The 14,334-nt window shown below is 43.4% G+C and overlaps 1 protein-coding gene across 1 annotated transcript; it reads right to left on the reverse strand.

Moving 5' to 3' along the window:
- Positions 1 to 2,661: 2,661 nt before the first annotated feature.
- Pgbd1 (piggyBac transposable element derived 1) lies at positions 2,662 to 14,061 on the reverse strand. The gene is given in 9 exon segments (XM_087896667.1): positions 2,662 to 3,244; positions 3,247 to 3,476; positions 3,478 to 3,779; positions 3,781 to 4,393; positions 6,625 to 7,060; positions 10,484 to 10,631; positions 11,464 to 11,504; positions 11,507 to 11,913; positions 13,774 to 14,061. Coding segments are annotated over 8 exon segments (2,544 nt in total). The 5' UTR covers positions 11,871 to 11,913; positions 13,774 to 14,061; the 3' UTR covers positions 2,662 to 2,834.
- Positions 14,062 to 14,334: the final 273 nt, after the last annotated feature.

Genomic DNA, 14,334 nt, shown 5'->3' on the forward strand with positions numbered 1-14,334 from the left:
GCTTATTAAACATAGGCAAACAGAAGCGCACAACACTGCAAGCAGCAGAATTAGAACATCAAGAAAAGATGAGGAAGGACTGGGAGGCCCAGTCACACAATCAGCTGGAGCCCTGATAAACAAAGAAGGCCCCAGGCAGAATTTCTTCCCACCACTAGCATTAAAACAGAAATCACATCCATGTATTTGTTTCTTAAAATTTTATTTTAGATTTATTTCATTTTATCGAATGGTTTGTCTACATATGTATGCCTGTCATCCACAGAGGTCAGAAGAGGGTGTTACATCCCCTGGAACTCGGGTGATCGTGAGCCACCACGCGTGTTAGGAAGCAAACCAGCCTCTCAAGGACGTGGTAGTTCTACTCTTGGCAGTTTTACTGCTCTCTTTTCCTCTTGCCTCAGACTAGGGCTGGGTGGTGGGGCAGCGTATTCAGGATCTTGAAGGATACTTCTAGACAAGCATGCTTGGACCTGAAGTGGAGGAGTCAAGCCCTCTTCTAAAACCAGCTTTTTAGTGAGCTTAAACAGTATCTGGCAATTTACTAAGGCAAACCATATTTAATAAGGTGTATTACAATAGAGTTGCTTGTTATTAAGGCATTTCATTTAGTCTTCTCCAGTGGTGAGAAAGCAAGAGGGAAAAGCCACAAAGCTTTTTTTAAAAGAATATTTTTCTTAAGGCTACAGTCCTTATACTTCACAATCACAGAAGCATAGACCTGCTTCTGCAAGGCCACTTCTGTGCTATCACTTTAAGATGAAGCCAAACCAGACGTGGTGGCCCACACCTGTGATTCAAGTGTCTGGGAGGCTGAGGAAGGATTGCCAACTTCAAAGGCAGTTTGGAGTATTTTGTTGTTGTTGTTTGTTGTTTTGAGACTCTGACTGAAAAAGGGAAGAAGGGAAAAGGAGGCAGGGGAGGGGAAGAAGTGAAGGGGGGGGGGGAGAGAGAGTTTAATCTATACAGGAAATAAACACATTCTGAGGACCTTCTGTGTAATGAATGTGTAGCAGTACTTTCTCGTTGGACTATCTTTGGATGACCAGCACCCAAATAATGAAACAGAAACACTATTAATTGTGAAAGCTTGGCCTTTAGCTCAGGCTTGTCTCAACTAGCTCTTATAACTTAAATTAACCCATTTATATTAATCTACATTCTGCCACTTGGCGTCACCTCTCTTCCATCTTGTGCCTCTTGCTTTTTCTTTGTGTCTGGCTGTTGACTCTGCCTTTCCTCTTCCCACAGTCCTCTCTGTCCCCAGAAGTCCCATCTAACCTCTTCCTGCCTAGCTATTGGCCATTCAGCTCTTGATTAAACCAATCACAGTGACTCATCTTCACACTGTGTAAAGAAATATTTCAAAACATAGATAAACTTGTCCCACAAGAGGACTGCTGAGATGGCTTGGTAGTTAAGAGCACAGGCTACTCTTTCATAGGACCTGGGTTCAATTCCTAGGACCCCCACTGTGGCTCACAACCATCTGTAACTCCAGTTCCAGAAGATCTGATACCCTTTTCTAACCATGGGGCATCAGATACTTATATGGTATACAGACGCACATCAAACAGGGGACTCATACACTTAAAATAATAATTACAAACTACAAAAAAATCCCTTTGTGGTGGTTTGAATGAGAATGACCCTCATAGGCTCATATGCTTGAATATCTAGTCCCCAGTTGATAGAACTGTTTGGGAAGGATTTAGTAGCTTTGTTGGAAGAGGTGTGTCACTGAGGACTGACTTTGAAGTTTCAAAGCCCATTCCATTTTTAGTCAGCACTTTGCCTTGTGCATGTGGATCAAGGTTTAAACTCTCAGCTACTGCTCAATGCCATGTCTGTCAGCCATGTTCCCCACAATAATGGTCATGAATAATGTCCCACCAATTGGAAAGTAACTAAGATATCATTCTACTACAGATATATACATAATAAAATCAATAGTGTGAGAAAATTGTGCCTAAAACACAGAAATGATGTCTAATCCACCCATGAGACGTCAGCAATATGGAGTCATAGTTCACTTGTTCCAAATGTTTCTCATTAGATGAACTGGATGAATAATCACTAATTACCTCAATTTAGACTTACTTATGTTAAGGGACTTTAACACGGGCTTTTTGTCAATAACCCTTTACTTGCTTTCTTCTTAAGATAACTCTGTTGTTACTTAACTTGTTTCATTATCTTTCTCTTTTTGACTTCTTCCGACTCATAGTACGACGTAACTTTTTTCAGCATTCAAAGACACAGCTTCACACCTCCACCCTGTGCACCATTTCAGGACTGGCCCTGTTTCAACTACATACAATGCGATAGAGCTGAGATATTTAATCTCTTACATCTATGTCTTGTTTAGTACATTCATCCCTTCTGAGAAGGGTATCTATTTTGGACTATGGATTCAGTGCCTTTCTATAGAGTATGATAATACCTGCACTTTTAAAATGTAAACCTCTAACGAAAACTGACAATGGGGAAATGGTAGGGTTTTGCTCTTTTAATATACAAAATAATTTATTAAGTAAGTGATTTCACGTATCTGACACAAAATTAGATATATAACACAAATATATATATATTATATATATTAATAAAAATATATTATTTTATTTTATTTATTAATAAAAATATATTATATATAAAAATATATATATGAATAAAAATATATGCACAAAATGTTTTTTAACATTATTTGCTGTAATAATCTATGACTTAAAAAATTCCAGTTACTGAATTATACCATCTCCATCACATTTGCTTTAGTACGGTAATCTAATTATGGTTATAATTTTTTGTATCTTGTTATATGTATTTTATCTGTCTTAATCAGACAGATTAACATCATGTCCCAAGTAAAAGTGTGCAACAAACCTCCGGAAACCCAAGAGATCTAAAGGAGAGCCAGGGCTATAGATCCTGTGCAGCTGCCATGCATTGTTCATGGCTACATCGATCATGTAACTAACCAAAACTGAGCACCATTTCTTACTTCTTAGCCCCACCGTATATTTGGAAATAATTTGATTCATTTTAGCTATACTTTTCCCGAATTCCTCATACAGTTTCACGATGGATGGCTGGCTCACCTGAAGGAACTCTTCATCATCAGCAACAGGGTTTACTTTGCTGACTGGTTCTATGCCCACAGCATTTGAACATAGACTAATAAAGCAGTCACCGAGCCAGTGGCAGAAAATTATCTCTTCGTTTTCTTCCACCCTGAAATCAAAATGCCCCTGTTCATCTTTTTCATATGCTCTACATTCATAAGCGGACATTTTTCGGTCCTGTTTTCACAAATTGATTCTGTAGACTTTATTCCCTTCTTCTTCAAAGCTGACATCAATTTCACGCTTGTAAAGAAGCTATCATAAGACAAGCGATATGGATAGTGACCTTTCTGCAAAAGAACATTGGCAAAGCTCAGTATTAGACTGCCACCTAGCCCAAGGTCCAGCTCCTCATGTTTCCACAGCTGCATCTTCTTGGTAGGGCTCAAACCAAACTAGATAACCTGGAGTGGTTATACCACACCAAATTTTACAGCCAATTCTAAGAGTCTTTCTATTCAGAAATTGGTCACTGTCAAAGCCTTCACACATTGACTTGTCAAAACAATAGTATTCTTCTAGGGAGGCATACAAGAGGAAATTTTTATTCATTTGCTTTATTAGAGGTCTTAATTTTGAAAAATTGTCTGTTTGATCTAGGTGGCTATTATCAGCAAAATGCAGGTATGAGAAATTCAATTCGAATCTGTCTTTTTTAAATTGCATTTCTAACCAGGGTCTGATCAAAATCAGAGACTTCCCAATATATTCCCCTCTTGCGGTGCCTTATGAATCCACTCCAGAGCAGGACACCAAATTCACACCGCATTTCCTGCACTGTGACTTCCAAGTTGACGTCTTTCTGAGAAGCATACTTATTGGCTTCGTTGACAATCAAGTTGAATGTGTCATCATCACAAAATAATTCGAAGAGCTCTATTGGGTTCAACTTCTCACTCTTGAGATTCAGAACTCCAGAGTCCAGTGCTGACCAGCTTGGAAAGCTGGGCTTAATGTCTCTCTTAGTCCATCTCTTCTCGGGGACACGGGACACCTTTAGCTTCTTTCTCTCAGGTTGTACCTCAGGCTCCTTGTCTTCCTCTGCCTCTGAGTCATCAGAGAATGCCAGGCCTTGAAGCAGCTCGCCCACCCGAGATTTGTCCTTTTCCCTCCCTTTCCGAGTAATGTCTCCGACTGCATACTGCAAGGATGTGATGTGCATCCTGGCCCAGGAGTCTCGGGGCAGGTGGCAGTTCTTGAGAGTGTTCACACTCGAAACTGTCTTTTCGCTAGGGAAAGTAGTACTACCAGGAATGTGGGGTGCACAGTCTCTGGGAAAGAAAATAAAACATCATTACAAACAAAACAAAACAACCCAAACCTCTTTTTCCAAACATGAAAAGTATAAACTAGAATCATTTTCCGGGGGGATCTACTTTCTACTCCTCGTGTTTCTTGGCATTCTGACCTCTCCTCCTCTTTCACTCACTAATTGCTGACTCTCAGAAGCCAGCACACTAAGCACAGGCCTCACTCCCTCTGTCCTGTAGGAGCAGGATGCAGACCTTCCGTGCTGCTCTGGGCACCTATTGTGCTGGGCAGGCCTCTGTGGGGGCCCTCTTCTACCATTCTAGCTCTGCCTCCAAGCACCTCATCCTGGCTAGCTTCTGTCAGCAGTAACTTGAGACTTCCATTCTTGTATCCCTGTTTTCTTTAAACTTGGACACAACCTTGTGTCAATTCACTATTGACCAGGTCTTCTCAGAACTCTTGGGATTTCTGAGAAAGGAAGGATTTAGCATCCCTTAGCTTGATACTCATCTGCTAGATAAATTTCTCTGGGGAGAAACCAAAAAGAAACTCAAATTCATTGCCCTTGAACTAATTTGTGTGGGATCTACAAGGGAGCAAGCTACCATGAGATGAAAAGTCTTATTTGACACAGGTAACATTACTTATTGTTGTGTGAGTGGACCACAGTGGTGTGTGGGAGTCAAAGGACAGCGGAGCCACCTCTTCCCACATCTCTGTGGGTTCTGGAGACTGAAGGCAGACCATCAGGCTTGTGGTAGACGCTTCACCTGCTAGGAGTCAGCCCACCATTTCATTTGCTGTTGCATGATCTGGGAGAGGAAGTACATGAATACCTGGGCAACAGGTGGCGCTCAGAAGACAACTTTGGGGAGTTGGTTCTCTCCTTCCATCACGGGACTCTGGGATGAAACTCAGTTGGTCAGACTTGAACGGCAAGTACTTTTACCTGCTCAGCCATCTTGCTGGCTTTTTGTTGTTAAGATTTTTATTTTATTTTTTAAATTGTGTGTGTGTGCCTGTGTGCATGTGTGCGTGCGTGCGTGCGTGCGTGTGTGTGTGTGTGTGTGTGTGTGTGTGTGTGTGTGTGTATGATGTATATGTGAGCTGAGGTACCCAAGGAGGCCAGATGTGTCAGATCTCCTGGAGTTGGAGTTACAGTCTCTCTCTGTAGCCCAGATTGGCCTGGAACTTACTACGTAGTTTAGGATGAGCTTGAAATAAAGGCAGTCCTATTTTCCTGCCCAAGCCTTGAAAGTCCTGGGATTATAGGCATGAACAACCTGACCTGGCTCAATACATTCATCTTGAGATGATAATGTCATGAATTCTGTCATGACATTAAAGCCTTTCAATGATGAAATCTAAACTCCAAGAGCTGTGGTACAGTAAGGCCAATATGGTGAGGTCAGGATCCTGGAGTGGGGCCTGAGGAAGAGTGAGGTAAGGGAGAAGGGAAGGATGTAGGACAGCAAGAGAATGTGGGGCTGCCAGAGGCTGGAACTCTGAAATCATGGCAGGCTGATACATCAGACCAGCTACCTCAAAGTGTTTGCTGCATGAAAGAATAAAACATTTTTATTCTTAAAAGGACTGTGAATCGTGGTTTTGGGCATTTGATGTTGTGTAGACCTACGAGCAAAAGGGCAGATTCTCACATTCCAGTTAAAACTCTATGTTAAGTTAGTGGTGCCATATCTTGTTCTAGTTTCAAGATATTCAAGTCATTTTAGGGTATGGAGTGCACAGCCAGGCCCTGAGATTACTACATAGGACAAGAAGAGGAGGAGAGGAAGGAGAGAGAGAGAGAGAGAGAGAGAGAGAGAGAGAGAGAGAGAGAGAGAGATTATCTCAGAATTAGCTTCCTGTTTCCCTAAAATGGATAGATGTTAGCATGGAGAATCTCCGCACCCTGCCCTGTGTGTGTGGCTAATTATCCCATTTTTCCTTCCACTTCCCCTACCCACTCCCCCAAGTTGTTGAAAAGGTAATGGCGTCACCGAAAGCCCACCATCTGCCTTGGATCTGATCCTTCCCTTTCAACTTTAGCAGTATCTCTGTGACACTTTATGTACGCTCCCAGTCAACACTTAAGAAGCACCTCCTACTGGATATAATTTCTCCTTCTCAGATTTCCTTTTGATCCTTTTCTTGTTCGGGTCTCCTAGCGGAGATTGGAAATGCAATGCTGTCTACCCTAAGTCCTCTCACAGCTCCGACAGCTCCTCCTCAACTGCCAGGGCAGTCTCACTGTGTTCTCAGTTCTGTCTCTTGGCTTCTCCATTTACACTTCCATAAAAATACAAGGGAGGAGAGAACAAGCAGGACAGAATAACGAGGAGATGATGGAGGTAACTGTGCTGCCTCGAGCTTTTGCAGTTGCTCTATACTGACAAGACATCCCGGCCCAGGCGTCTTAGGACCACAGAAGAGAGGTACCTGCTCTGCATTGTTCCAGAGAAGGCTTTGACTCACTGGCTTTTCAGCTTCCATCCAATGCCTTCTTGTGTCTGCAGGATCTGCATGGCTCAGGACATAGACACTGACCTGTTGGGTGTTCTTGAGTTCTTCCCGTATGGCACTATTTCCTGCTGAGCCGAGTTCCCACAGAGCCTCCTCTGAGCCAGATGGGACCACTCCTCTGAGGCAAAGGTCTTCGCTGTTTCTTCCCCAGTTTTTATCAATATCTAAAAGGAAAAGAAAAAAGTGAATGAAGTGCTAGAGATGGGGAGGTGGTTTGAACAAGAGTGGTCCCCACAGGTTCACAGATTTGAATGTGTGGTCATCGGGGAGCGGACAACTTCAGAGGGGTTAGGAGATATGATTTTTTTGAAGTAGGTGTGGTGACGGAGCCCACAGACGTGGATTCATTCTACCTTAGCCAAAGGTCAGAGTTCAGGCCTATTTGCTCCTTCAAAGTTGTGACAGAGGTTTGACCCAGGGAGTGGCTATCTACAGGATGCTTGACCTAAGGTGTGGTCACTGCATGCCCTGCCTAAACAATAGAATACTCAACTCAGAATATGGTTACTTGATGTTTGGGGTATTGAAGAGGTAATTACTCTGTTCTTTGTATCATGGTAAAGCAGTCTTCTGCCTTCTTCCCCGGTTCTGGGTTGAAAGCATATGGAAAATAAACATGGGCAGATTCAGTATTCGCTGGGTTGCCCTCCCAACTCTATTCCATGTCTCTGTCTATTTCTTTTGTATTTCTGTTTTTTCTGCCATTAGTTATTGGGTGTAGGCCCACTCAATATACTATGGCTTCCCCTTAGCTTCATTACATCTTCAATGAGCTCATTTTCAAATCAGGCCATCTTCCTAGGTACCTAAAATTAGGACTTACCATACTTTCTGAGTGGACAAAATTCAACTCACATGTTGGCTCTGCTTCAGTTAAATTTATGTCTGTTTTGTCTCTTATAATTTGATTCAATAGTAATTTTCATCTCCTGTGCACATACACCTCTATCCTCTGACTTTCCTGGTCTCCTCATATTATTCCTTTTTAATTTATAATCATTGATTGTGCATTGGTGCAAACATCTAACTACTTTGTCATTTCTCAGATATAATTATGTTAAAGCTTTTACAGTCTGGAATACATACTTCAAATACACACACACACATATAATCACCGTTTTCTTTGTATTCATATTCTGTTACAAATACGGAAATTGAGTTTATATTTAAAGTATAAACTATAAAGTATAAAGTATAAGCAGGTTGCCTTTTTCAGACAGGTAAGGTAGTAGATAAGAACATGAGGTATTAGGTCTGACTTGATTAACAGGGAGTCACAGAAAAGCAGGAAAGACAATACCATAAAGACAGTGCCCTGAGAGACAAGCGGAACAAGAGACTTACATGGGAAAGACCCCGCCTGTCCTAAGTGTCTCTGTCTCCACATACGCCTCTTTCTGTCCCTGTGTCTCTGAGAGAGGGTTTGACTATATAAACCATGCTGCCCTCGAACTTGCAGTGACCTTCCTGCTTCCGCTTTCCAAGTGCAGGAATTATAGATGTGTGCCACCAAATCTGGCTGAATAGAGTCTTACGCCACACTGTTTACTCCTACACCTGAGATCTGAATGTGTTCCCAGACGTGGTACAAAGTAAGGCCAAAGCCATCAGCATAGGGTCTCCAGATGGTGGGAACAGGATCTGGGATAGTCTGTGACCGAGGGAACGCCAAGGAACTGTGCCAGCCTAAAGGCTTTCAGGCTGAGAAGAGCAGGCCGAGAGAAGGGCAACAAACAGGTCAGGGGAAAGGAAGTCACCACTAAGGGCCCACAAGCCTGGGCAGCTGCTCACCTGGAACCCCAGTGACTTAGCCTGGAGCACTGTTGTGATGCCTTTGGGACTGTCTTCCTGGGGACAGGCTACTCCCCGAGGAGCAAATCGTATACAGAGAGGAGACAAGAGTCCCACATGAGACGCTTTTGCTTTGGAAGTTCCTTTGTTTGGACCAGTCTCCTAAACTTTCTCTTTTAAAACCTCCAGACTAAGAAACAGATTTTATCAACTGAGTAAAAGCTACTCCCATACATAATACAAATTAAAATCCTAGATAAAAGAGAAGGAAGAAGTTGCTGGTGCAGGCTGCATTCGGATAAGAGAGCTTGCTATGGTCAATACTCACACAACACCTGTGCCTTTGCTATAAACCAGACATGTGGTAGACAAGGGCCAAAGGTCAGGAGCCTTACATTTTAGAAATAGCTCTGAATCTGTTGGCTTTGGGCAAATCATTTAAACTGAATTTTAGTTTTCCTATTAATTGAAGGTACTGAATAAGAAGATGTTATAATTCTGAACAGGTGAGATGGTTCCGTGGTTAAAGTGACCAAGTGGTTAGAGTGGCTAAAGTCACCAAGCCTTGGGACCGGAGTTTGATCCTCAGGATCCACATGGCAGTAGGACAGAATTGATTCCCACAACTTATCCTTTGACCTAAGCATACTTGCTATATAGCATGTACACAAACACCTCCCCCCACTGTACAGGCAAGATAAACAATATGTTACAATTCTAACAGTTTGCAATTTTGTATCATTTTAAAAACTTGCTTTGATATGGGAATGGACAAAAACCACAGTTTTAAATACAAGATATAAACTTGTATTTATAAAAAGTGTCAAGTAATGGAAATTTAATGAATACTGTGGCAACTAACATGAATCATAAATTGTATGCCTGAGTGTCATATATTATTATTAATATATCAAGACAATGCCTGAGTATCATATATTATAATTAATATATAAAGACAATGTCTCACTATGTTCCCCAGGCTGGTCTTGAAGCCTGGGCTCTGGTTAGTCTTGGTGGTATATACCCATAAACCCAGCTTGGGAGCTGGGCACAGAGAAGGAAGGGTTCAAGGTCATTCTTGACTGCAAGGTGACTTTGAGGCTGGCCTGGGCTACGTGAGACCCTGCCTCCCCCAACACAAAAAGGGAGGTGATATAGCTTGGTTGGTAGAGTGTTTGCTTAGCCCATATAAAGCCCTCGGCTTTTTCAATTCCCAGTAAAGCATAAAAAAGACAAAATGGAGGGGTCAGAGAGATGTCTCAGTGGGTAAAGGAGCTTGCTGCTAAGCCAATCTGGATTTGATTCCCAGAACTCACAGAGTGGAAGGAGAAAATTGAATCCTGCAAGTCATCTTCTGATCTTCAGACTTGTGCCATGGCTCCTGTGAGCACAAAAATATATACATATATGGGGGTGCAGGACTTTAACCCCAGCCCTTGGGAGGTGGAGGCTGGTGGTCTAGTTCAAGTCCATCCTGGTCTACGTAGTGAGTTCCAACTCATCCATGACTATATACTGAGACCCAGACTCAAAACAAAACAAAACAAACAAACAAAGAAAACCCCAAACATCCCCAACCAAAACAATAACAGCACACACACACACACACACACACACACACACACACACACACACACGCATGGGAGTGACTATGAGATGATACTTTAATTACTTTGTAAGCAAAAACAAGAAAGAAGACCTTGAGGCTAGAGACAGTCAGCTCTCTTCTGAGAAAACCATGTATCTATTGGTGGCCTCCTCTGGTGTCTGCACCAAACCCACCATCAAGCACTCACCACTCACTTCTTGGGGCAGCTGTGGAGGATCACATGTCATGGGTGTGACCCCAGGCTGGAGGAACTGGAGGCTCTGATACTCCAAAGAGGCACCTTGATACTCTGTGGCCACCAGGTGCACATTTTGTTCCCGAACATAGAAAGTCACCTGGAGACAAGAGATTCACCTTGAATAAGTATCCTGGTGGGAAGCAGACTCTTGCAGGGGAACACAGAACAAGCTCCATTTACCCCTCTAAAGAAGGTTCAAGAAGAACTGACACACATTCATTCAGCAAATTAGCACTGCAAACTCACTCAGACAGGCTCTCCTCTGTATTTGGGGACTCAGCAATCAAGGCCGGCAAGACAGACAATGGACCTGTCCCCCAGAAACAGATAATGGATTACAGGCAAAAATGGCATGAGGACTAGGGTCTGTATACTCTCAAGATGTCTTCCACCAATTACACAGTACCCCCAAAAAGGGAAAACTGATAATTCTCTAGAGAAGAAATCTGGACACATACTCCCATGACCCTGTGACTAAGGCAAAACCACCCCATGTACCTGTGAGAAGATGGGCAAGTGAATGTGCTACCCCTGGGGTAGACAGCCAGCCAAAGGAAACAATCTGATGACCACATTCAGACTGTGAAAGCATTTCCTTATCTTCATAAATATATGCTGAAGTAGCGTGGTAAAAAGACATAGTTATAATTAATTATCAGCTGGTTAAGGGGAAAAGAGTCTGGATAAATGTGCATGCCTGTACAAAAGATAATGAATTTGGCTTACACAGAAATATGGACAGGGTAGGTAGGTTATATCCCGGAACTAGTGCTACCAACAGCTAAATCTGTTCGAAAAGGATCCAAGCGCTCTACATGGTTTTTGCGGTCCTTCTCTAATTGGATTATTTCAGAATAGAAGGTGACACGCTAGCGAACACACATTCCTACCCTGTTTCTTCCATGCTAGAACATTCCTCATCTTCCCACCTGCTGCCCTATGTCTCTGTGTTCCGGGGCTAGATTCGTCTAGCCACCTCGTCACCACTCTGCAGACGATACATCTGTACCCAGCCTTGAAGTTCTTTTGGCAGGATGGTCAGGAACTGCTTTGGCACCAGCAGCTCCTTGCTGTGGGTGTCTGGCCTCAGCCACTGATGGAAAAGTTCCCGAAGCTGGGCCACAGCTTCCCGGGGCCCAGGAGCCTCCTGGTAGCAGAACTGCCGAAATCTCAGGCGGTAAAGCTCCTGAGTGTGGCTCCTGCCCGCCTGTGAGTTGCCTGGCTGCTCCCAGCTGGTCTCTTCCTCCTTCACCGTCACAAGGGTGTCTTCATTCTCAGGGGTGGAACCCAGCAAAGCTTCATACAGGTTGAACTCAGAAGCTGCAGGAAGGTTCATTTGGCTGAAGTCTATGCTTCAGGATGTACGGCAAAACAAACATCTACAGTGGAAGAATTGAACAGAAAATTAAAGCCAAAAGAGTTTCTAAACCCCATGAAACATACTTTTATTTTTGTCTTTACCATGTTATGCACATAGGGTTCTATGCATCAAAATCTTATCCTGAACATTAAAGGAGCTGAGCCTAGAGGTAAGGGATATACCATGAGGAGAGAAAGTCTACCTATAAGGATGACTGTCCAGGCATGGTGATGTGGGCCTGAAATCCCAGCATGCAGGAGCTAGAGCTAGTGTGCACTACTTAGCAAGTTCAAGGTTAACCTGGGCTAAATATAGAGACTCTGTCTCAGTGAAACTGAAAACAACAACAGAACCTCCTAAAGTAATAAACAGTAAGAATGCTTGAATGTGTTATACTTAAGCTAGAGAGGATGGATAATTTGACACTTGGAGAAGCTATCTTGGCAGAAACACAGTATAGTTCAAAGGTCATTTATCAGGATGCATTGAATATTTCACTTTATGTACAGGTATGGTAGTATTCTTCCAAAGCTCCCAATCACCAAATGCCTTCTGTAGTGAGACCTGGTCATATATGCCTCCCATAATTCTTGACTCAGATTTCCATCCACTATTACAATAATTTTGTTTCTTACTTCTGACCGCCCATCACTAATATCTCATAAACCACAATTTTGATCATAATTCAACATGCCTCCTGTGTTAGTGTGGAATACTATTTGCTTACACATAACTCCTAAAATTCTTTGGGTGGGATAAGCTGTAAGTTAAATCAATGGCCACTAAACAATTATTTAATTAATCAGGCCTATATAATAAAGTCTCCATCAAAACTCCAAAGGGCAGGTTTTGTGGAGCTTCCAAACAGTTGGAGATTGTTGCCTTCACAGAGGGCATAGGAACACCATACCCCTTAATCTTATCCTGGGAAACACAAGCACACTTTCTGCTTCATCTGTATCCTTTGCAATGTACTTTATGACACACCAGTAAGAATGTCTCCTGGGTTCTGTGTGCTCTGGAAAGGGTAGTAAAAACCCTGGTTTCCAGCCAGTGTGTCAGAAGCATAGGTGAAAAAAGCTGGAGCTTTTAAACTGGATGTTGAAAATGGGAACTAGTCTTATGTTTGTATACTTCAGCCTCAACATAAAGGATCTGTCCATCTACATTGAATTAGGGGGAACATCAAATGGTGTTTAGCAAACAACTGGGGAACAAATCTCTGAGAAGTGTTTCACACTGATTGTTGCAGGGTGAAAGAAAAGTGAAAAATTCTTTTTCCTACAGACTGCCATTAAGGGGTGTGTGTGGAAAGAGGGGGGGACAGATGATGATCACCACCACCACCACCACCACCAGCAGCAGCAGCAGCAGCAGCAGCAGCAGCACCACCACCACCACCACCAGTATACCTCCACCCCCAGAACCTTCACCAGCACCACCACCACCGCCGAGTTTCAAACACTTCTCCTTGAACTAACTTCAGACTCCGAGAATCTGATCTTACCTGTGTTTTACTTCCAGTTTACCACATCATATCAAACACCTAACTATTTTCCAGGTGTAAAGTTAATCTTGGAATACAAGAAGTTAGTTCCTACCTACAAGAAAATCACAGTTTTCTCAACTCCACAGGCTGACATTTTCCTTCCCCACTTTGTCCTGGGCCATCCTTTCAATTTCCCACTGGCATGTGGCCTACTCTGTACGTGCATAATCTTTCGTGGCCACCCTCAAACCTAATGTACGAATGGAGAAGACAGCCACACAGGTGGCAGCACACCGGTTGGTGTATGCACTTCGCTCTCCAGCTTTTATTACAGATCACGGAATAGCCCCAAGCAGACCTCTGCGTAGACTCTTCAAACGCAGCACGTACCTGGTACCCAACACAGACTGATGGACTTCTTGACGTATGTAATAGATGTGCCTGAGCTGCATTACCCAGGGCTCTAGCGCGCCCAATCTATGCTAAGACTCTAAGCCAGCGCTTGCGCACAGCAGTTAAGTGTGTATTTGCTGCTTAAAACTTTAGGGGACGTGTGCAAGGTGGATGTGCCGAGCTCATGAAAGGATGCTACCGGAGTCAGGAGGCCAGAGCGCCACAGTCTGGCTGTGCCTGTTGTTAGTCCGAGCCCCGCGATGGTGCAGTTCGGCGGGGTCCAACGGGATGAGGGACTGGGGAAGGAGCAGAGGGAGCGGGGCACCAAGGAGCACTTCCTGTAGACGGAGCTGGAGCCCAGAGGCAACTTCCGGCTGCCTCTGTGCTCTTCAGGAGCGAGGCCCCAGTCTTTGGTGCTCCGGTGGAACCAGGTCGAGGTTTTCCTGCTCGGCACCAGCCTCTCCTGGTGGTTCCGAATCGCTCAGAAAGGAGTATATTTATATCAATCATTTCAACCAAAAAACCCGTGGGATGTACCTGAGGGCGAGCTCTTGCTTG

Source organism: Myodes glareolus, chromosome 14, assembly GCF_982192425.1.
Source record: "Myodes glareolus chromosome 14, mMyoGla1.1, whole genome shotgun sequence".
Taxonomy (NCBI): Eukaryota; Metazoa; Chordata; class Mammalia; order Rodentia; family Cricetidae; genus Myodes; species Myodes glareolus.